This window comes from Cyanistes caeruleus, chromosome 23 (genome assembly GCF_971803275.1).
Source record: "Cyanistes caeruleus chromosome 23, bCyaCae1.hap1.1, whole genome shotgun sequence".
NCBI lineage: Eukaryota > Metazoa > Chordata > Aves > Passeriformes > Paridae > Cyanistes > Cyanistes caeruleus.
This window is the reverse complement of record NC_141723.1, coordinates 6210872-6234712: the sequence shown is the minus strand read 5'-3', so window position 1 is coordinate 6234712 and position 23841 is coordinate 6210872. Positions and strand designations below refer to the sequence as shown.

General features: G+C 53.6%; 1 protein-coding gene across 14 annotated transcripts in view; it reads right to left on the bottom strand.

The window, feature by feature from the left end:
* SIK3 (SIK family kinase 3) overlaps nt 1-23841 on the bottom strand; it is a 67961-nt gene that overhangs the window by 4884 nt on the left and 39236 nt on the right. For 3 of the 14 annotated variants that reach the window (XM_086861125.1, XM_086861129.1, XM_023941380.2), the window contains exons 4-21: nt 21512-21673; nt 16392-16516; nt 16007-16130; nt 15145-15263; nt 14703-14813; nt 14421-14564; nt 13807-13887; nt 13588-13697; nt 12987-13140; nt 12238-12393; nt 11650-11720; nt 8627-8770; nt 5832-5982; nt 4955-5080; nt 4558-4643; nt 3773-3882; nt 2802-3162; nt 1709-2586 (exon numbers count right to left, since the gene is read on the bottom strand). In XM_086861125.1, the coding sequence (XP_086717251.1) occupies nt 1709-2586; nt 2802-3162; nt 3773-3882; nt 4558-4643; nt 4955-5080; nt 5832-5982; nt 8627-8770; nt 11650-11720; nt 12238-12393; nt 12987-13140; nt 13588-13697; nt 13807-13887; nt 14421-14564; nt 14703-14813; nt 15145-15263; nt 16007-16130; nt 16392-16516; nt 21512-21673 (3213 nt within the window). Of the gene's footprint in view, nt 1-355; nt 620-1708; nt 2587-2801; nt 3163-3772; nt 3883-4557; nt 4644-4954; nt 5081-5831; nt 5983-8626; nt 8771-11649; nt 11721-12237; nt 12394-12986; nt 13141-13587; nt 13698-13806; nt 13888-14420; nt 14565-14702; nt 14814-15144; nt 15264-16006; nt 16131-16391; nt 16517-21511; nt 21674-23841 lie in introns of those variants that run through there. The other 11 variants (XM_086861126.1, XM_086861130.1, XM_023941381.2 and 8 more) reach the window with 5 other exon arrangements.

Below are 23841 nucleotides of genomic sequence, written 5' to 3'. Positions count from 1 at the left end.
TCCAGGGAAAAAACACATCTAGGGAGCTGAGGCAGGGAGAGAAGATAGCCCTCAAACTGCACCCTCATTACACAGTCTAAGGAAAAGCCAGGGATGTAGGACTTGGTGTAGATCAGTAGTGGGAGAATGGAGTGATGTAGGAGTTGGTGTAGGCTGAAAACAGGAAAGCCCAGGGGTGTAGGATTTGCTGTAGGTAGAGGTACCTGAGAAGCTCTGAGGTGACTCTGCCTGGACCCGAAGCAGTACAGGCCTGAGTCCAAGTGGGTTATGGAGGTCATAAAGGAAAATGGTACGAGCAGTTGCATCCCAGGACATAGTTTACTAGAAACAGCCCTGTCAGAAGGGCTTACACAAGCCTATTTGTAAACATTTATTTGCTTTTACTCATTTACAAGGCCTTACAGTCTAAAGTTCTTCTCCTTTGTGTAACCAGTCCTTGTACCAGCAGTGCGGGGGCCGAGGTTTGGATTCTGACTCCACCAAACCTCAGTGTCCATCTAACGGGCTTCAGTGACAGGATTCAGACTCACAATTTCATACCAAACCCCCTCCAGAGCTCCCAGCCTCCGCTGAATCTGGGGCGATTCCCCCACTCCAAGCACAGCAGGGAAGTGGAGCTCTGAGAGCAAACAGAATTGAGAATTTAGGAGGATTTCAGCACAGCCCAGCCTTGTCCCTGCCCCCCGCCCACGCTCTGGGGGGTCAGGGCTTGGCAGCCCCACTCAGCCCTCCGAGCCAGCCTATTCCAGCCCGGTACTTTCCCAACAAACCCGTGCTGTGTCCCTGAACAAAGCTGGGCCTCCTGTGCCCTGGACACAGCTCCTCTGCAATAGGGCCCTGAGTGCCGAGGACAAGCTGGTGGCTCCAGCCCAGCACCCTGAGTCCTGCAGGGAATACTGATCTGCCCACTCAGCCTCTCCTCAAAGCCCTCTTAGCGAGGGGCTCCGAGGGTGGTTTTCCTGCAGAGGAGCCTGTAATTACAGCTCAGGCAGGAATTCTCTGACAGCCCAGCGCTGCCAGAGCAGCCACCGAGGAGCAAAGGCACAGCTGCTTCCAAGGAGTAGGAGAGGTCTTCAGACCCTAATGGCAAGTCTAAACTCACTCTCTCCAGAACCCACCCTTCCCAGTTCAAGCAGGGATTGAATCTTGCTGCTGCAGCTGCTTCCCAAAGTGCCAGAAAAGCTGCAAGGCTACTGGAGCCACAGGACACTGACCAACACTGTTACTGTGTGTGTTTGTGGGAGCTTTGGCAGTGCCTGGACTTGAGGGTCTGTGCTTAAGAGCAGCAATAAATGACTACACTGAGGTGTACAGCTGAGGTGTGCTGGCAGCTGAGATGCTCCTATCCAGTGTTTCAGGGGATGGGCAACATCACCAGCAAGAACAAATCTGTGGCTACCATGCAGCACCCCCAAAAAGATGGCAGCAAGCTGGGCCCTGCCTGGTCTTTACCTGCCTGCAGAAGTAGGTCAAATTCCCAAGCCAAGCAGCCCATCAGGCTCCTTCCTTATTCAACCCTGTTTATTACAGAGGCCGTGCCTGCAATTTACTTCAGGCCACAAAAGCCAGAAAGAATCTCGGTAATTCTGTGCTATGCAGAATATGTCAGGAAACCCTTGGTGTGCCGGGTGGGACGGTGTCCTGGGCAGGAAGGTGAGTGCCTGGCACGGATGGACACCTGGCCTGCATGGGCGGCAGGGAGCCTTACCTCTGCTGGGCACCTTATTCCTGAATCCAGGTGCTGGCTGATGCCGGTACTGGTGCGTTCCCAGCTCCTGCGCGGGATTAGCAGTTCCTAGCAAAGATTCGGGGTCCCCGTGCCCTCCTGCGTTTACAAGCAGAGGGGTCTCATGGCAACCTTTGGTCAATGTGTTTGAACTCTTACTGTCAGGAAAGCTGTCCCTGTTTCCCTCGCAGGCGCAGTCCTCCTCCATGCTCTCCGAGTGGAACAGGGCTGGCTGGTGTCCGTATCCCTGCGGCGGTGGCACGGAGGCAGGGACCTGCTGGATACATTCTTGCGCCCTGATTTTTAAGAGATGTTGGGGGCTGTTCTGGGGGTGGTACGTGTCAGCACTCTGATAAGGCAAAGACAACGACTGGCGCTCCGAGAGGTTCTGTCCCATGCTGGTGCCCATATTCCCAGCATCCCCTTGACTAATATGCCTGAACAACTCCTGGAATTCTTGCTGCTGCTGCTGCTGCTGCTGCCGCCGTTTGATGAGCTGTGCAAATTCTGCCTGGGGCAGCCGCATGTCCGTGTGCCCCGTGAGCGAGTGCCGGGGGGAAAGCAGTCCCTGGAGGATGTGCGGTACCTGCTGGTGTCGGCTGTAGTCGGGAGGTGTCGGGGACAACAGTGCCTGCTGTAGTGCCGATGCCGTGTAGTGCTGCTGCTGCTGATGTGCGTTCGGAGGGAAGCTGGGGTACTGGTCGAGCTGCGGGACCTTCAGAGCTTGCTGGGCTGCAGGGAACCCCACCCCTCCCGGCGGGCTGTAGTTGCTGGGGGAAACGCGGGGCTGCTCCGGGAACAGGTGGGGGTGTAAGTGCACCTGGTCGTAGTTGGCGGGGGGATACCTGCTCACGTTCAGACTGCAAGGACAAGGAAAAGGACAAGTGACCGCGCTGCTGGAGGGAGCCAGAGCTGCTCCTGCACGGGAGGGGCTTCCCCAGGCACACGGGACAGCGGCCCTGGCCTGGCTCAGCAACTCCTTCCCGGCACAGGGAGGCAGCAGGCACAGGGCAGACTGGTAAGGACAGCAGGTCTCGCGCTGAGATTCTGGGAGCAGGCAGGGAGGGGCCCTCACCTGTGCGACTCGGCGCTGTCGGCGCTGAGCTGCTTGGACAGCTGCCGGTGGCCGTAGCTGAGGGAGGCCATCAGGTTGGCGCGGTGCTGCATCTGGATCTGGCTGGCGCTGGGGCTCAGGGACATCCCCCGTGTGTGGGACGCCAGGCCCTGCCCGCCCACCGAGGCCCCGGGCAGGAGGCTGCTGCCCACCAGGTCCCCGGGCTCCTGCACCTGGATGGTGACCTGCTGGGGCTGCGACTGCTGCTGCTGCAGGGCCAGGCACGTCAGCCCCATGGCCGGGGGAGGGGAACAGTTACCCGACTGCGGGAAGATTGTGTTGTGGGATGGCATCCCTTGGAACTGGGACTGGGAGGCAGCACCTACAAGGAACAAAAACCCTCAGCACCCCTGCCAGCCCTGGGCGAGGCTTGGGAGCGAGTCTGCTCCATTCCCTGAAGTGCTGGAAAGGGCTGGGATTAACCTGGTCTAGTGGAAGGTGTCCCTGCCTGTAGCAGAGGGCTGGGAAAGGATGATCTTTAAGGTCCCTTCCAACCCAAACCAGGCTGTGATGCTATGAATCATTCTGTGACTGTGGGCCAGGCTGGGAGCCCAGTACGTGTCCGTATGGGTGCTCTGTCAGGCTGTGCCAGTGTGCAAAGGTCAGAGCCAGAGCCCCTTGCACCAAAACAGAAACTCTGCAGAGCTGACAGTGATTTGCATAAACCTGAGCATATCAGCCCTTCCTCCCCACCCCCGGGAGCGATAAGTAAGGATCTTGTGACAAGGAACCCGACAGCACATTCCAGCTGGCAGCTTCTCGCGAGCTCTCGCTAACACCAGCCCTTGCTGCCAGATGGAGAATCTTTTACATCATCAGCAAACTGTGCAGGGCCTGCGCTGGGGTGAGGAATGGAGCCCTGGCAAACCCCTCGTGCTTCCTCAGGGCTTGATGGGATCACATGGCCCTGCCCAGCTCCCAGAACTGCTTACCATGGGGCTGGAGCACGCTGCTGCTCACGGGGGGTGGGCTGCTGTTGGGTTGCCTGAAGAGATGATTGTTGGGGTGGTTCGGGGGCGGGCTGGATGGCTGGATCCGCAACCTACGTGGGGAAACAAGCACCTTCTCACCATGCCTGCTCCTTGTCAAGATGCTGTCTCAACTGTGAGAACTGATGCCAAACGCTGCGTGTCTTGTTCAAAATAAACACCATAAAGCCCTTGCTGGGGATCCCAAGGTCTCTGCAGCTTGGCTTCTCTTCTGAGAGCCACCTCACTTGTCCGAGTCACGCAGGGAGTGAGCATGACCTGGTGGCTACCACAGAAACCTGGGGACAAGGACACTGCAGGCTCACCTCCTGACTCATTGCACTTGCTGAGACATCCTGATCTCACTTCCCCTAACTCAGCCTGCCTCACCCACAAGTCAGGATGCTGAGGGGAAGGAGGCTGAGCTCACCAAGGGCCTGGAAAGGTGTGAGACAACTAAGGAAGCATGAGAGAGCCTGGCTGCTGAAGTGGCAGCTTCAAGCCACTCAAAAGGCAGTTCTGTCAATCCTCTGCTCAAAGCAGGTCTGTGCCTTTGAATCAGATTTCTCTGATTCTAAAGTCCTTCACACAGAATCCAGCTCAAAGGACCAGGCACATTCACCTGAACTGGCTGTGTCATTCTGACTCCATAAACCTCCAACTCAGCCTGGCCTCTCCTGAGTGTGTCAGCTCATCCCTGGGCTTCAGGAAGAGTAAAACCCAGAGCTGTCCTAAATCCATTTCTTTACCTCTGGAGCTGGTGAGTGAGCAGAGCTGGCTGGTTTTCACATGGAGCTTGCAAGGGTGGAGATGGCTGGGGAGGCCGGATACAGTCCTGAACCAGGCACCACAAGAAAACAAGAAGTGTTTGCAATCAATGTCTCAGTCAGTAAATTTAGAAACTGCTGGGTGAAGCAGGACATATCCAGATTCACCGAGTGTCAGTGCCTGACTGCAGCCCTGGCTGCCACAGCTACCACAGCAGCTGTGCAAACATTTCTGCTGAAATCCTTCAGCCTTCCCGCTACAGCAAGCCCAGCAAACTCCCCTCCCTCAATCCCCCCGGGACCTGCTCACGAGTTGTGTATGCAGCAACACAGGAAAACAGAGCTAAGCCTTCAGCAGCTCTGGCTGGGGCTGCACTACCTGAATCTGCTGATGAAGAATCTGATGGTGCTGCTCCTGCTGGTACAACATGTGCTGCTGCTGCGTCTTCTCCAGCGTCCTCTCGTCCATGTGCCCACCGTACATCTTCTGGAGCTGCTCACACTCCTGCAAGAGCCCAGCACGTCCCATAAATGGTGTACAGCACCCTGCTGTGTGAGGAATGCCCCGCTCTGCAGCCCACCCCTCTGAGAAAAGCTGGCAAAACAAGACTGATCCATTCCCTCTGACAGAATCAGGTGTGCAGTGACATGGCAAAAAGCCAGGAAAGCAACGGGTGCACGTGACACCGAGCTGGCACCGCTGTGTTCCCTCAATGCAGGCAGCAGGCTCTGGAAACGACACTTCAAGGTGAGGAGAGCATCTCATTTGTGCTGTGCTGCGAGGGGAAAGGCCTGTCCTGGGGCCAAATCCTGCTCCAGCCACTGGCAAGCTGTGCCTGGCTGTGCAGGGAATATCCCACAATACACTCCAAACTCCCCTTTCCTGGGAGACCCTGGAACAGCCCCAGAACTGCTGCCAGAGGAAATGGGGGAGAGCAGGAGCTGCAGTCTGACAGTGCTGGTGGGCCCTGCAGAGACAGGCCCATGGGTGGGCACAGCGTGATGGTTCTGCCCAGAAGAGAGGGGGCAGGAATCCCCCCCGGTGCCCAGCTGCAGGTGAACAGCTCAGACATGCAGAGGACACTCAGGGTTTGCTGCAGTCACACAGGGCAGGAACAAACCCTCAGCTGCCAAGTCCCCGCTGTGTCCCTCAGCCTTTCGTGTAAGGATTCCTCTTTTGCTTCCAGGAGCAGCAGGACCGAGGCAGTAAGAATTCCCTGTGGAGGCTGTTTTGAGGACCCCCACCCCTCTCTCACCTGCTGAAGCTGTTTGATGCTGCTGTTATTGCCCATCTTCTCCAGGTGGGCTTTGAAAGCCTGGATGCTGGCAGCCCCGTCGGAGAAGCGCCGGACCGGGGAGAAGCGCTCGGTGGGGAGGTGCAGAGTGTTGGAGTCCTTGTAAATAGAACTGAACACAGGGGGAAGGGGTCAGTGACGTGACACCAGCCAAAACACAAACTCCAGCACTGACATTCCATCTCCAGCAGCCTCCCAGCTGCCTGGATGCTCCACACAGGGCAATCAGAATGGGCACATCTGAACCAAGCTGTGCCCAAGGCACCACAAGCACCTTCCCTTCACTGTGATGTTTCTCTGCCATCAGGGGGAACCAGATTTTTTTCAGGAAGCTGTTTTCTCCCAAAGTTTGGGCTCCCCATTATCACTGAACTCCTGCCCTGCCATTAGGTGGTACCTGTGTTATCAGGAGCAGAGATAACCTGGCATACACTCATCACAATGTGCCCCACAGCAAACTGCTGGGGCTCTGCCTGCCCTCAGGGCTTCTGTGCTATCAGTGGGACCTGATTTCTGTGCAAATCACAGAATCACAGGGCTGGGAGGGACACCTTCCACTATCCCAGCTTGCTCCAAGCCTTGTCCAGCCTGGCCTTGGACACTTCCAGGGATGGGACAGCCACAGCTCCTCTGGACAATCTGTGCCAGAGCCTCCCCAGCCTCACAGGGAGGATTTTCTTCCATCAGTAAAGGATTTCTTTTGTGAAGATTCTGCAAATTCCATCTCCAGAACCCAGCAAGCAACACTTAATGCACAGGCTCCAGCAGCAGCCTTTGTCTGTGAGAAGGTCATGGAGATGTGCTCTTTACAGCACCTCTGACACCAAACCCAGCAAGAGCCCACCTGGCTGCAGCTGGAGTGGTCCTGAGCTCCAGAGGTCACTCTGAGGGCCTGTTCCAGGCTCCCCTTGTCACAAGGTGACTGATGCTGGACCACTTCCAGCAGGCTGGGTTCTGTTTTGTCACTGTCTCTGCCTGAGGAGGACACAGTTCATTTCCTTCCAAGGAAAGAGCTGTACTCCTGCCTTTTGAAGCCATCCCATCCATTATCCTGACCCATTTGTTCTCCTGCTGCATTGATGGAAAGTAGAAGCTACAGATAAAATCATGCTGGGTTTTTGAAACCCATGTGGGCAAGGCACAACAGCTGCACTTCCCTGTACAGCTGTACTTCAATTCTGCTTTCAGATATTTAACGTGACAAAACCAGGGGCTACATAAGAAGATACATAAAATGGCTTAAAATAGGTTAAGGGCTAAAATAAAACCCACCTGCCATTCAATAATGTGGTTTATTTACACAGTGACTGCTAATTTCTGTGCCAGGTATGTCATGAACTCACTGTGGAACACTCTGTTTAGACCATGGTCAGATGAAATTTCCATGATTTCACAGGAAAAACACAGAACAGGCTCACAGCACGTTACAACACCAAGAGTGGAACGAGCAGATAGCACCCTGCTCATGATGCAACAGCCTCAGGACTCCAGAGCCAAGAGACAGAGGTGACACCAACATTATTTACAGGGTAAGTGTGTTTAAGTCTTGTAAAAATTCCGTTCCTGCTGTGCATGAGGGACTTGGCTTACCTTTAGGATTTGCAGCAATCCTGAAAGCAGGACACAGCACATTCTGCTTGTTTTGCAAGCAGCACTGCTCTTCCTATCAAACTGAGGCCCTAGAAATGTTTCCCCTCCTGCTCTTCCCATCCCCCAGGCACCTCTGAAGGAATAACTTGAGGGCACAGAGGTGTTTATCTCGGTTTTCCGGAGCTCCAGCGTGGCACTAGCACTGTCTCAGTCTGCTCAGAGTTCACCTGTCCCTGCTGATTACATCAGTGCTCAGCTCAGCAGGTCTCTGGCTACAATAAAAAGGGCTTTGTCAAGCCAGCAGTGTGAGCTGCCTGAGGGGCTGAACACCAGCACCAGCCTGGCCTGGCAGCCACTGCTTCCCCAGGGACAGCAAACTCCAGTGTGCAGCTGGTTCACTCCTAGCACTGAGGGGTCAGAGCACTTTAAAGCATTTTTAGGAGGATTTTTTTTTTTTTCTTGAGAGGAATTTAAGCTCCCTCTGTGGCATCAGCATCTCCATTTGGCTGCTGTGACAATGACTCTGTCACACTGACACCTCTCAATCAGGACTGTCCCTCCCACACATCCTGAGTGTGTTTAGATCTAATCCAAAGCTTTCCTCTTTCCCAGACATGGTGATTTTGTTTTCCTTCCCTATCCAGCTTCCTTTTCTCACATCATTCCCACCAAGGGTTCAGGTGAGAAATGAAATTACCCTTGAGAAGCTTTGCAAAGAGACTTTGCAGTCAGAACACACAACTCTGGTGCAGAACAATGAGGGTTTTAAGCTCTGCTGTGGATGACTCTTGGTGCAATCTTTTGCCTTCATCTGCCTCCAAAAATGTTGTGTAGCAAATCTGCTACCTTGATGCCTACCATTACAGAGGGAAAAGCTTTCCTCTAAAAAAACCAGCTTATTCCCAATATTTCTGTGACGGCAGCCATTCCAGCAAATCACCTCCAGCCACACAAGTGGGACTGGAGGGAAGAGCCAGCCGATTCCTGCTGGTCCCTGCAGCCAGGGAGTCAGACACCCTCTGCTCTGTGGGTCTGCTCTTTGTCCCTGCTCCTCCTCCTCCTCCTCACCCCTCCCTGCCAGCGGGATGTCCTCAGTGCTCCATTCCAGGGCCACCTGGGCAGGACTCCTGGCGCACGCTGCCCGGCCGGCCGGTGCCGTTACTCACCGGTGCTGGTCGGGTCCCAGGTGTGGAGCCCAAGCCCGGGGTCGGAAGGACTGCTGTCCTAGCTGCCTCTGCAAGTCTGGAGGGATTTCAGCTGTAGGGTTGGTCATGGCCAGAGTGTGCCTTTTTGACCTATTTGCCAAGTATCTGCAACAAGCAGGAGCACATTTTATAAGAGACTGATGGGAGTACTCCGAAAACAGGGAGTGTTAGATAAGCCAGAGAAAACGGGAAGGAAGAAGCTTGTGCAGCGCTCAGAACACGCCACAGACACGCTGCCCACGCCTGTCACAGCACTGGCTCACCAGCGCTCTGGGGACAAGTGTAGCTTCAGCTGCTGGTGCTCCACTGCCAGCCTTGGAAGGGAAGAGGAGCTGTTTGCTCTTCCCAGCAGGAAAGGCACGTTCCACCTCAAGGGGAATGCTGGTGTGTCCCTTTGGGAACAGCTGTGCCCCTGTGCCAGCCCTGCGCCAGGGCAGACAGAACCCAGCTGGGCACAGAGCGGAGCCGTCACTCCTCAGAACGACCCCGGGACACCCCGGCCCAGCAGGGAAAGGGTGCGAGGGGCACCCCAGGCTGCTCCAGGAGCATGAGGAAGGGCTGGGCTGAGGCAGGGCTGTGCCAGCCCGGTCCAAGTGCGCCATCTAGTCCCTGCTCCGCTGCAGGAAAGTCGGGAATGGCCCGGGATGCGCAGAGAACAGAACCTGAGCGGCAAGAGGGTCCCTCCCTCTGGAGCCACCAGCACCAAGGCTGGGCTTGCCTCTCACACCAGAGCTGGGAGACAACACCTTAAACAAAAGCCCGCTGTGCACTGGACAAGAGCTGCAGGTCTCCTGGAAACCCCCCCAAGGACCGGGGAGGGGGAACTTGGAGCCTCTGCTCCGGCAAGGATGTGAGGAAGGGCCAGGCAGTGCTGAGCTGCTGCCTGCCTGCTGTTCCTGGCACAGCTGAGCCCAGGGCACGGCAGTGAGGGCCTGAAGCCCCTGGCCAGGGCTGGCACTGCTCCCAGGCCGTGCCTGCTCAAGGCCGCTGGGCTGAACTCAACCCTTCCTGCTCTGGTAACCAGAGCCAAGCGCCACTCGGCCAGCGACACCTGCGAATCCTCACCTTTGCTCCTTCCCCTGCAACTGCCCTGGGAAGCAGAAAGAGCAGCAAGCGAGACAGACTTGCCCAAACCCAGCCTCTCTTCGCTGCTGAAGCCACTTAAGCAGAAGAAGCAGGTTAACAGTGCCGTGGTGCCCCGCCAAAGCCCGTGCCATTAGCTGTTTAAGAATCATTTGATGCAGACAGGGAAAGGTTCCCAAAGAGCTTTACTGTTGTGGTTTGCTAGGATCATTTTATTTCAGCCCTCCAGGGAACAATCCAATCACAAGCTCTAACAGCGTTTCGGGTGGAAGGAAGTTTCCCAAAGCTCAAAGGAGATGTGACTGTTCCCTGGAACAGAGAGAAGACTGTGCTCTGCTTTCAAGGTCAGATTAAGGAGGGCAAAAGCTGCTCACTGGTGGCTGCAAACAGAGTATTTGGGGCAGTGTTCTGAGAAGCTAAATATTTGCATCTGTCCCTGATGTTAATGCTATTTACCCTTCTCCTCTGATGACTGCTGACATGTCGCAACGCAAGGGGGTGGAGAGCAAGCTAACACTCAACCTGGATGGTGCCTTTTCAAGGCCATCTGGTGGAAGAAGAACATGTGCTGAGAAAGAACTAAGGGCAGCACTGTCGAGAGCAGCGAAGTGACCTCTGAGTCCAAGGGGACTTGGTTTTCAGTGGGATCTGAACATTTCAGTGCCTTTCAAAACGCTGCACAGGGGCTTCAAAATGTTTCCAGCTGAGCTAATGCTTTAAAGGCTCAACTGAAACCTTCAGGTTTAGAGTAGTGAAAATCTGCCCAGGTAAGATGTCCAGGCATCCCCTTGCCAGGAATGAGATTTAACATGTTTGCATGTTAAAAGACCACCTGCAGCTTGAGGTGCTGTCAGAGGACATTACTGGCCCTACATTAAAGCTGTTAATGGCTGTTGAAGCTATTACTGAGGCTACAAGTAGACTTTCTAGGCTGAGGCAGGCAAAAAGAGTCTCAGTGCAGTCTGTCACTGCTCACACCCACTGCTCCTTGGGAGCACTGAGAGCAGCACAGCTGGCCAAGGCTCTGGAGCATGATCTGCACCCACCCAGTGTCACCCTGCCTGCAGCAACCCCCAGTGTGAACCCCTGTGAGCCCCCGAGGAGCCACTCCCTTACCCAGGTGATGACCTGTACAAAGGGGGGATCCAGAAAGCTCTTCCAGTTTGAGGTAAGAAGCAGGAGCACCCACCACACGTAGTGCCCAGCTGGTTAGCAGAGAAGAAACTATGCAAAAGCTCCTAAGAAAATGTTAGCAAGGCCATGGTTAGTGTGTTCGTGGACTGAGAAAGTACAAGCACGTTCTACCCACTTCCTACAATGTGTTTAGAGCAGACACAGAGAACAGAAGTTCCCAGCCTGGGAGCTAATAACGCTTTCCTTGTTGGAGCAGACTATTTTAAGGCCTGATGCTAAAATTAGCAGCTAGAGGTACCCGTAATTCCAGCAAGCTCACTTTGTTTGAGGCATCAGAGTTGGATGTTTACTGCATGTCTTGATACAAAAGCTGCTGCACTGGCACCCAAGGCCACAGAGGAGATCCTCCCACCTCCAGCACCCAGCAGGGTGGGGAATCCCTCGGCACTCCCTTGGCAGGTTAGTGTGGATCGCATGCTGGTGCACACTAAGCAAAGGAATTCAGCAGTTCCAAGAGTTTCTGGAGAAACTACTGCTCCATCAGCTACCCATTTCAGGGGAATTCAGCTTTGCAAGCACCCAGTAGTGCCAGAGGAGTAACTGCCTACAGTAATCAACACCCACAGGAACAGGAGAAGTGTTGAGCCTTCGCTGTAAAATCAGCAGTGGTGCCCTGATGAGGTGGCTGTGTTTGAGTCAGCTCTGGAACAGCCCAAGGTGAGCTTCATGGAGGTAGGAAGGGCAAATGTTAAGGGAGTGGGAGTTACCTCTGCACGGCTTCCTGATCCGGCTCCCCATCGGAGCTCTCCTCGTCCACAGGGGTGACAGCTGGGACAGCCTGCGGAGAGAGAAGCTGCAGATCAGGAGGACACCCAGCACCGTCCCCTCTGCACAGGGGACACCTGATCTTCCCAAAAGAGCTTCCACAGGGGTGTGTGTTGGCTCCTCTGCAGCATCAAGGAAACCTGGCCAGGAACCCCTTCCAACATTCCTTCCCCCGTCCAACTGCCTGGGCAGGGCCGCTGCTACTTGGAGAATTCATTGATACAGATGCACCCAGGGAGCGAGAACACGCCTGAATGCCTGAGATGGACACTCCAGTTTTCTCCACAGGATCAGCAAAGGACAAAAGCAACCATTTAAAAGCGCACAAACACCATCAGTTCCAGAGAGGGATCCACAACCCCACCTGCCAGCTCCAGGAGAGCGAGCAAGCCCTGCGAGGGGGAGCAGGGGAACCTTTGGCAGCGAGCAGGCAGATCCCTGCAGGGCTGTGCACCCTGTGACCTGGGCACAGCCACCTCTGCCTGCAGGAGGGGATATTTGTAAGCACTCTGCCGTCCCCTGCTACTCACTGGCGTCATGGTGACGAGCGGCGAGGGGCCCCGGGGCCGCTTGAGCAGCTGCTGTGCGTGCAGCTGGATGTTGGCCCCGCCGTCCGACGCCCGCCGGCCCAGCGGGCCCATCCCGTTCAGCAGCTGCAGGGTGGGGGGCTGCAGCAGGGACTGCTCCTGCAACACACACACACAGCAGCGTTACCACCCCAGCCAGAGCCCCAGGGAGAACACAAACCCTCTGGGCTTCAGGGATGTCACCAGCATCTCCAGTGATGTGGGGCAGGGGCAGGCAGGCTGCAAGCTGCAGCTCAAAGCCAGGCAGCACAGTCCTGTTTCTCCCCAGCCCATTTTTTAATTTCATATTGCACTGCTCTTTCATTCTTCAGCTTTTTCACAGAATCTCAGAATGGTTTGGGTTGGAAAGGACCTTAAAGATCATCTCATTCCATCCCCGTGCCATGGGGGGATTTGACTATGCCAGGCTGCTCAGAGCTCCATCCAGCCTGGCCTTGGATACATCCAGGAGTGGGGTATCTGCAGCTTTTCTGGGCAACCTGATCCAGTGCCTCACCACTCTCACAGGAAAGAATATTCTCCTAATATTTGATCTAAACCTGCTTTAGATTGGAACCGACCAGTTGGAATCGTGCATAAAGAGAGTAACTCTTGAGGCTTATGGCATCCAAGGAGTGACAAAGAGGGAGCAAGTGTGAGCACAAGCACCCTCCCAGCTGGCAGGGCACAGAGAGCAGGGTCATGGGCAGTACCTTGTACTCCAGCTGCCCCGTGGGCTGCAGGTTCTGCCTGGGCAGCACATTGTGCATGAAGTTCACATTCGGGGTCACCTGCAGGAACGGAGCCTGAGGAGTGACACGGGGGAAGCCAGGCAGGAGCTTCTGCAGGTCTTCCATGACTTCCGTCCTGGACAATCACATTGGAGAGGGGAATTAGCCATGATGTGAGGAAACCCCTCACAGACCCAGTACACCCAGCTTCCCTTCACATAAAGCTTCTTACTGTTCTGGAAAATGGTCACACAGAGCAGCCAAACCATTCTTTGGTTTTATTTATCCCTTTTTTTCCCTCCACGTTGAGATGTGCCAGAATTAGCTCTTGGCATTAACCTCAATGGCATTTATCACAAACACTTCACCTTGGACATGACAGCAGTGCAGCTCAAGTGAGACACTTGCCTTGACCAAAAGCACAACTTACCCAGAACTCCAGGAGGAGCAGGAGGAAAGTACCTGATCCCCATCTAAAATACTGACCAAGCTGTGCAGGGGGACTGGGACCTTTAAAGGAACACCCAGAAGGACCAAAGTCACAAGCTGGGAGTGAATGTCCAGGTTAGAGGGCAGCACTCACCGTGGGTCAGCTACTCCCACTGTGTGCCTCCTCATGGAGAGGTAGCGGACCAGAGCCTCAGGTGATGGTTCCTCCCCTTCATCACTGTCCAAGTTCATCGTTCCATCGGTCTGGGCAGGACAAACGTTGGACATGTTGAAATGCAACACCAGGATCAAAGGAAAGGCTTCAATGTGAGCCAGAAAAAGAGCTTGCAGGGGTGTCAGGGGTGTGCCTCACCTCCACAATTTGGTTCTCAGGGTTGATGAGCTGGACTTGGGGCACGTTGATGTTCATGGTGTTGCCTGTCTGTTCTGTCTGCTGAGTGGAGAGACCAGGATCAGAAGACACAAACACAGCATTGCTTTACAAACACTGCTGGATTAACACCAGCCCTAAGCACCTGGAACCAGTGAAAAGCTGTTTATTCTCAAGAGGTTGCCTGTTTACCCCCCCTTCCTTCTGTTCAGGCAGGGTCAGCATCTCTTCTGCTTTCCTTATGACCTGGCCTCTCCCAAAGCAAGTGCTCGTTGCTCCAACAGCAGCACAAGGTGGGAAAGAAGCATCACACAGCAGCCCTGGGCTGGGAACTCCAGCTCCCAACAACTCCCTCAGTTCCTTCCCCTCTAAGTGAGCAGGGGACTGTCTGAAGGATGTTCAGCCAATGCACACACTGTTCCTAACCTCCGGAGTAGGGCACCCTAAGCACACAGCCAGTTCTCAGGCGAGGAACATTCTGACACTCCAGCAGGGTGTGGACACCCGCCAGCAAGGCTGAGTTTAAACCTGAGTTTAGCAGGTAAGGGCCTGGCTGGCCCTGCAGGGCTGGAAGAACACTGGCAAAGGGGATGCACCTGGATGTTGGCCGAGGTGGGGAAGGTCACGGTGCGTGGGATGCTGGGCGAGGGGGCGATGCGCAGGTTCTTGTGCCTCTTGAGGCGGTCGCAGAGCAGGCTGTAGATCGCGCTGTAGTGATCGTACGCGTCGGCTCGCAGCGACTGCAAGGCAAAGCAAGAGCGGTCACTCCTTCTTGTGCAGGGATGAAATACAATTTATACTGTGCTGAGGCTGCTCAGCTGCCACCAAACACAGGCACTGATCAGCAAGAGGGGCAGGCAGGACACGCCAGGCCTCACCTGCACCGTGCGCTCCTTGTCCAGCCCCATGTCTGCCATGGCCAGCAGCACGTCCTCGTTGAGCGGCTCCAGCTGCCTCTCGGTCTTCAGGTGCTGACACTCTGCTATCAGCTGTGAGGACACAGGCACACAGTCAGGGCTGACATTCCCAAAGGCGCACTGATGAGTCACAGCGCTCCCAAGAGCCCAAGCACCGGGCTCTGGCTGCGGCTGGAACGAGGTCTGATGGCAACCCATCGGAAATCCAGCTCCCAGTGCCACGGGGGAAGATACAAAAATGTACTTAGATAAGGAGTGATGTGGAAAGCAAGGCCAGGAGACGCAGAAAAGGGAAAGGCCACGCATGGGAATGAGTGTTCCCAAAGAGCAGAACCAACACTGCAGCACCACGTGCCCAGAGCCCGTTCGAGTCACTGAGCAGACCCTGCTCGCTGCTGCTCACCCTGTCAAACTCTGCATCAGCCTCCCCCAGCTTCATCCACTTGTGTTTGCAGATCTGCTCCATGGAGAGCCTCTTGCTCGGGTCCAGCACCAGCATGTGGCGGATCAGGTGTTCACACTCTGCCAGGGAAGAGAGGCTGGGTCACCCGTGGGGAGGGACACGGCTGCTGCAGCGTTCCCTTTCCAGGCTCCCCTCTGGGAAGTCACCTCACAAAAATACAGAAACACTGCTTCTCCTCTGCACTTTGCACCTGCTGGGCCCCCAGTGTGCCACACTGCTGCAGACATTGATTCCCTGTGTTAGGAAGGAGGGAATCCACCCTGTCACCCTGCTCCTCCCCATCTTCATGTGAGTGGCTTTTGGAGGCTGAGAGCAAAGCACCCATAGAATGTTCTCCACTCAACAGCTCCCTGTGAGTGATTTCTCCTGTGATTACACCTGTGCTGTCACCAGGAGGGACTGCTGAGGCTCTCCCATTTAGCACAATCTAAGGGATTCTAAGTTTGCTTTGAAAGCTCCACATTTTAGCAGAATTTTCTGCATGGAGAGAACCTCCTCCCCAGATGAGACAGCAAACAAGGAAGTTTTCACCTGGGAAACTCCACACAAAATTACTCCTTAACCTGACAGCAGGCAACCAAGTACCTACATATGACTCTTTGTTAAGCTGATTTTATATGAAAATTAATCACACTTTTCACACCCAAGATTTATTATTAAAGTGTTTCTGCAGCAGCAGGACACAAACACTCATCTCTGACGGGGCTGCTGCTGGGAATTAGTGCCCCACAAGGCTGTAAAAAGCTAAAACTGAAGGAGGTGCAGTGAAAAGCCCTGCGTCCCCAGGTGCCTGCCCCCTTACCTGTGGACATGAAGAAGGGGATGCGGAATTTGCCGCTGAGCACCCGCGCGCGCAGGTTCTGCAGGGTGCTCCCGTCGAAGGGCAGGGCCCCGCACACCAGCACGTACAGCACCACGCCGAGGCTCTGCGCCCAAAACAAACCCAGTCAGCAATGCCAACCGGAATTCAAATCCATCTCTGGCTAATGCATGCCTCTGGCACCTCCCCAGAGGGAAAATACAGGACGTAGTAGCCAGAATGCAGTTCTGGAAGCGTTTCTTTGGAAAACGCTTTTTGCTGTGTCAGGGCTTTTCTCCAAGACATGTACTGAGCACTCAGGAAGCAAAGCCAAACAAACAGAGCAAAAATCACATCAAAGTCAGAGAGAAAGAGGCTCATCACATACCCAAATATCAACCTTTGGCCCATCGTACTCCTTGCCTTCAAAGAGCTCTGGAGCAGCGTAGGGAGGACTCCCACACCAGGTTTTAAGGAGCTGGCCAGGGGTGAAGATGTTGCTGAACCCAAAATCTGCAAGAACAAAGAGAACAAATGAGAGGAATGTGATTCACTCTGACTGTCCTGAACAAATGGCATTTCAGTAACTTGCTGAGTCTGGCCAAGTCATGGACAATCCTGTAATGGGTAACTGGTACACAGGCACTGCAAATGGAGTCACTGAGGTTAGAAAAGACCTCCAGGGTCAACAAGTCCAAGCTGTGACCGATCCCCACCTTGTCACCGGCCCAGAGCACTGAGTACCATGCCCAGTCTTTCCCTGGACACCTCCAGGGGTGGTGACTCCAGATCTCCCTTGTGCCCTGAGCTCTGGGCAGTGTCAGCAAGGACAGAGTGCAAAGGGAAAAAGAATGAGAATTCTGATTTTTCCAGAAAACACTACAGGGGCTGCAAAATTTGGTTATGGTGGGCAGCTCTACAAACAGAGTTAAATCCTTCACCAGGAGCAAATAACAAATCCTGAAAGAGAAAGGTCTTCACCTCACAGGCAGCCAACCATCAGCTTAGTGGGCACTAATGGCATTCTCTGTTAATTAACCTGCCTCCCACTGGCTCACAGCTGGGACCTGCACTGCAAAGGGCAAGAAAACCAGTCTGGCTCTGAGAGAAGGGAGCTGGTTCTTATAAAAAGAATCTTCACTAAATTTCCTTTCTTTTTTTTCTCCTCAGTTGAATCGAAGCAATCACAGTCCCAGAGAGGAGTTCTGAGGTGTCCACATGTTTTTTCTAACAGATTCGAGATTACCCAGTATTACCAGTTAATTACCAATTCATTACCAGTTCCACACTGAACTCCAAGTGAGGATCACCAGCGATGGCCAACAGCTCTGGGCCAGAGGCAGGCAAATCCCAGGATGCACTAACTGATGAGTTTGTGCTCCCTCTTGCTGCTTTCCTTACAGGATTTTCCATGACCTAATTTCAGGTGACTCCTCTCCTCCCTTGTGCAGTGTCTGCAGAGCCCAGCAGACCACCTGGTGCTGCTCCTGCCAGCTCAGCTCCAGGGGGCACAGCTGAATTCCTTCTCCCTGTCCCTTTGCAGGGAGGAAATTCTCACTGGGGAGATGATTAATGCACGTGGAGAATACCTGACACAGCCTGTTCCTGTGGAAACACCTGGAGTACACACCAGGCTGCTCCAACCCCACCTCAGAGACGGTTTATGCGCAACCCCATTTACCAGAGATGGTAAATGTTCTTTAAAGGCACTGTGGTATCAAAACTAGGCACTTACATGCCTGCTGGGTTTTTACTGTTGGCAGTGAAACCTCCAGTCAGCCTTTGGAGGACAATTCCAGGGAAATAGCACACAGCTGCATAACTGTCTTTCCCACCTCTGCAAGCTTTTGAGCTGCTGTCTCAGGCTGGGTAACAAGTGCCTGAGTTACAGCCACCGGAGCTGGCAATAAATGCTGCAGCACTGGATGTATTTCCCAACACACAGCACTCGTATCAGGGTTAGACATAAACTCCTCATGACCGTGGAATTCTGGCACTTCCCATATATTGAGCAAGTTATCCTGGTTTAGTTGCTTTTATTTGTCCTTGTAAGTGCACAAGTAGGCTTTGGGCACCCGGGGAACCGCCTGTATTTTCCAAGGAGTGCACGGCACAGGCGACAGGCCCGAGGTGCTCCCCACTGTGCTGCCCAGGTCACAGCCAGTGTCAGCAGCAGGGGCAGGGCTGTGCCATTCCAGGGCTGTGCCATTCCAGGGCTGTGCCATTCCAGGTCCATGCCATTCCAGGGCTGTGCCATGCCAGCTGGCAGCACTGCAACCTCGGAACAGACACGCAACAGCTGCCTCCTGCACCCTCCTCTGCTTCCTGCAGATTGGTCAGCTGGGAAACTTCACCCCTTCCACATCGTGTTGAAATTCATCCAAGGATTCACAGCTCTTTTGGACGGGGAGAGGAGGTGGGGAGAAGGGAAAATGCAGAGTCTGTCCTTAGGGAACGGGGCCAGCGGGTCCCGGAGCTCCGCGCTCGCCCCGCGGCTGCCCCGGATCTCGGGGTGAACGCTCTCCCTGTGCAGATCCTGCTCTGCCCAGCCCCTCCCGGGCTCAGGGCAGCCAGGATGCTGGGCTCTGTGGGGAGCTGGAGCCAGGCTGGTCCTGGACAGGGACACTGCTCCCAGGCTGCAAACGGCTTCCAGATCCCACCTGCGCTGCGGGACTGAGGTCAAGGCTGGGGAAAACAGCAGGGCTTTAAAAACCCAAAGAAAGTTCACGGGAGGATTTGAAAACCCCAGAGCAACTAAGCACAAAATCTAAACCAAACAAAAACACAAGTTACAACTTAAATAAACTTTCTTAGAATCTATGGCCAAGGAGATGCATAAATCCAAATCCTCAGGGAGCAATTGGGTCTCATTCCACAAACAGATGCAGAGGGAAAGAGGAATTTTTGAACAGCAAGGTGAGTCACAGTGATGTGATACAGGGAAAACATTTAAAACAAACATCTCTGCTACAAAACACTGGGTCCAGTCCCTCAAGCTTCCTTGGAGCAGAGCTCAGGGAGTGGCTTCAGTCTCTGCCCGACAGGGATTTCACTCTCAGGAGGGGAAGGAGCAGCCGAGTCCTGCAGACGAATGCAAAGCGATGCATAGATCGGATTCCTCTCTGAAACCAAAGCCCGGCAAGGCCGGGGTGTTTAGCAATCATCAACTCCTGGCTGAACTCTGCGGCTGCGAGCACAGGGAACGCAGTGCCAGCAGCTACTGACTCACACTCTGAGAAGGTACACTGGAGAAAAAGCATCCATGGGAAAAATGAGAGCGAGGGTCACAGCACGGGGATCTCGCTGTTTACAGAAAAACAGCAAAGCTGCAATCAATCAAAAATCAACCCAAACTGCGAGCCCCAGGGAGAGCAGCAGCCCTGGGAGCCGGGACCTGCCTAATGCCAGGCACAGGATTTAGAGCTGCAAACGGACGTCAGGTGCAAAGTGCCAGAAAACCTGCACTGATGAGAGTATGAAAAGCTCTGAAGTTTGAGTTGGACACGGTTAATGGGTTTGGCAGTGAAGGTTCAGCTGGTTCTCCACCAGTGTAACTGGTGTGTGCATTTCTGTAGCATTTCTCCTGGGAGGTCTGGTGTGGAGCAGATCTGCTGCTATCACTTCTTTTTTTTCTTTTTTTTTTTCTCTTGAAACAATGGAAGAACTGGTGTCAAGTTGTAATTGGTGAGTTATAGGGAGAAAACTTATTACTTGGAAAATCCTATACCATAAATCAGCTTTTCCAGGCTACTTTTCAAAGCACTACAGCATCTTCCTGCCAAGGCAAATACTGCCACCACCAGGGTGGGGACTATCTCCTGGAGTCATTCTGGGAGCACAGATTTGGAAGGAAAATAGTTTCCAACTCCCCTAGATAAAAAAAGGTTTCCACAATTTCCAGAGCTTCTCAGCCTGCCCATATGGAGATTTCTCCAGCAAATCCAGCTGAATTCCAGTTTCCACCAGGGTTAGTTTTTAACTTCTCCCTGTTTGCCAGGCACCCTCCCCCTCCACACAGAGCGGATTTTTCCCTTGAACACAAGATGGCCTCAAACCATTAGTGCAGCCTTTGCATGAAACACCAGAAAGTGCTGCTCAGGGACCTCCCCAGCAGCCTCTCCCTGAGCTCCTCAACCTCTCCACTCCCACTCCAAGGAGCTGCACTGCTGCTTCCTCAGCGATGCGTCTCACTTATCTCCTGCTCCCAGAAGAGTGAGGAGCAGGTTATCATCCCTGTGCCAAGGAGGACATGGTTCACACTGTTAAGCACCAGAGGGAATCCATGAAGTTCATCTCTCCTTCCTATTCCTTCCCTGCTCCCTCCTCACAGATGAAGTATGAGGGAAACAGAAGAAATTACTGATGATTTTACCACAAACCTCACACCTCCGGATGGTACACGAGAGAACAGCAACAATGAGCTGGACTGGCTCCTTTCTTCAAGAGGCTATCAAGACTGAGGAGTATTTCCCACCTCCCAGAAATAAAACTGCTCAGACTGCAAAGTTTTGTAGCCCTCAGCACTTAAAAAAAAAATCAATTTACAAACCCTTGCAAAAGATAACAAGCTCACCCAGGAAGTACAGGGAGAGGGGGAAACCAAGTGCTTTCCAAGGGTGCCCTGCTGTGCTCTAGGCTCTGGGAGAATTAAATGCTGAGTACAAGCTCTGCCACTTCCAAAGCCCATGAAATGAGATGGGCAGGGCAGAATCACAGAATACTCTGAGTTGGAAAGGACCCACGAGGATTGAGTCCAACTCTTAAGTGCTACAACTTGTTGGTTCAATTGGTCATAATCCCACCAAGCCCAACCAAGTCAAGCCTAGTCAGTGTCCCCAGGACCAGCCAAGGCTCAGTCTCATGCTCAGAGGATCACAGACATGCAGCTATGTGTTAGGTCAGGACAGAAATGCCCAGGGAGGAAAGCTGGTGACAAAAAACTCCCTCTGTCCCTCAAAACTCTAGGAGCAGGCAGTGAGTGCATGTGTGCTCAGCTGCTTCAGCTTCTCTCTCTGCAGGGAATAAACCCCCAAAGCACTGAGGCCACTCTGGCTCCATCACACACATTGTGTGTGATTCCAGGAGCACAGTTTCCCCTTCACTGCTCCACCATCCACCTTGTCATCCCTGCTTTGCCATTCCTGCTCTCTCACCTAGCCTGACCTGCTCTGAAGAAGCCCTGAGCAGCAGCAGGACTCACAGCAAGGTTGGTTTTGTGGTACTGTCTCACCCATCACCCAGAGGAGTGAACACCACAGTGTCTGCAGCCTGGGAAGCCAAACCTGCCTTTTCTTCCCTCTTGTTTTACATTGCACTACTTGAAGGGAGGTATAAATCTCCTGGCTACAACCTGGCAGTTTCAGCTCTGGGCAGCAGGCCACACAGAAATCCAAAGCTTCCTTTAGCTGCACGTTTCCTTCTCCCTGAATACCTGGAAGCAGCCAGTGCCTACATTTATTAACTCCTGAAAGCAGCTGCCTTCCTCCCACACTGCTCAGCTTAGCTCACCTGCTATTTTGATGTTCAGGTTTGCATCCAGGAGGAGATTTTCTGCCTTCAGATCCCTGTGGACTATGTTACGACAGTGACAGAAGTTGACAGCAGCCACAATTTGCTTGAACTTTCTCCGGGCTTCCTTCTCGGCCATGCGGCCGTGGGCCACCAGGTGATCTGTGAGGGGAAGGAGAACACAGGGTTATGGACACAGGGGCTTCTGGACAGAGCTGGGGAGGTGGGAACAACGAGGGCACAGTGTGGTTTCCAGCTCCAACAGCAGACATGGGAGAGGCACAAGCAGGGATCACACCGCTGCCAACCAGTCCTTGCCCTTCTGAGTGAAAGGCTTTGAAATTCATTTTATACAGAGGACAGCTGAGGGGATGCCTGGAAAATCAGAACTCTTTTGTACACAAGTGCAAAGGTTTTAAAATCTTTTTCTACATCAAAATGAAAATGAAGCTTTTCCAGCTTTTGCCTTCAGTCAGACCCCACGCCTTGTACCACATCACCTTGAGGGGAGAGAGGTGCAGTGTCCTGGCCACGTGCCATCCTTCCTTCCCCCTGCTTTTCCACAGGAAACACGTCTTTGCTCTAACATGCCTCAAAGGTAACTCCTGCTGGAACCAGCGAGGTCCCAGGTAGTCACAGCCACAGACAGCTGCTCACCTCAGCTCTCCAACCAGCACAGCTACCACCAGCTGCAGGAGGGATTTAACATCCTCCCTCTCTCCGCATTGATGCAACAACATCCTTGCGAAATCCAAGAAAGCATTTCATTATAAAAATGGAGCTGGCCTCCACTACAGAAATCTGAGCACTCCCAAATATTTTGCTGAAAGCCTGTACTCTTACTCAAAGGTAGTGTTTGTTGCCAGCTGGGCTTTCCTTGGAAGCCAGCACTGCACACATGGACAGGAAAAGCCTCTCCAAGAGATCACAAAGGCAGGCACACAGCAGTGACCCAGCTGAAGTCAGTCCACTTCAAAACTGCAAGCACCAGACTCACAGAAGCCACTTGTCACTGTCCTGTGAGTAGGGATGGACAGGCAGGAGACAGGCAGCAGGAAAGGCAGGGAAGGGAAGCCTCACTTCAGGAGATTGTAACTCCTTGGTGGGGCCATAGAGTTGGCCTCAAAACATCTCCGGCCAAAATTAGGCCGAAATGATTCACATCCCTCCCTAATCTCCATTAAACTGGGAGCTCAATACAGAGATCTATTCTTGAAAATAATAACAATAAATCATTTGTGCAGGTTTCTCATCAGGTGGTTGTGTTTTTCCCCAGTCACCCATTCATTAAAATACCTGCGACATAATTGACTCGCAGTAAATACTAATTACCAAGATCCATCAAAGCAGTTGTGCTGCTCCTGACTGCACAGCAACCTACTTCTGCCTTTGCCCACTCATGTTGTGCAACAGACTCGAGGTGTTTTTCAAAGAACTTGTCAATTAACTCTTGTTCATCGGATAAACTTACTCCATAAGCAAATCTGAACCAGGGCTGGAGAAGGAAACCATCACCAAGTCAAATCTGACCCTCAAAGTGACCATCTCAAATTGCCCCGTCGTATTTCATTAAGGCATTTGCATGGTCATAAATTTGTTACTGTAAGGAGACTGACAGCAGAGCACAGCAAGGGCTGCTCCAATTTAAGCCACTGGTCAACAGGTAATAGCTCAGCTCCTAAATGAGGTCCTTCACACCTGCCACACGGGGATTTGGGATCCAGCCTGTCCATACAGCAAGGGCCCTTGAAAGCAAGAACAAGGCTCCAATCTCTCAACAATTTCCCAAATATGTCAGCAATTCTCCTGCAGGCAAGAAAGCAAACCCAGCTACTGCAGCAGGTGTCTTTCTGCAAGGCTCTCCTTGCCCAAGCCATGTTCACCAGTCCCGGCACAGCCGGTGACACCCGCGTTCAGTGCTGGCACCTGGGGCACCCCCTGCCCCACGCCTCTCACGCAGAAAACCCTGCTGCCCCTCTGCCCAGCCAGTCCTGCTGAGGCTGCAAAAAGCCCTTTTTAGGTGAGGCGTGAAATTTCACTTTTGATGAAGAAGTGGGAGCGGAGGCCCAGGCTCTGCACGTAGGCAGCGCGCGCTGAGCCCACTGACATTTCTGCAGCAGCTCCAGAGGAAGGACAGAAACAATGAGGCTACAGAATGCTTCACATACCACCAAGGGCAACTGTACGCCAAAATTAACCATTGAGAGCTTAGTCTGCACAAACCTCCCCTGCAGTGGAGGTTCCAGAGCTGACCTGAGTGTTGAGCTGGGAGCCAGCACCCTGCTCTGAGCATGCCGGAGCACCCAGAGCCGCGGCGGGGCTGTGCCGGC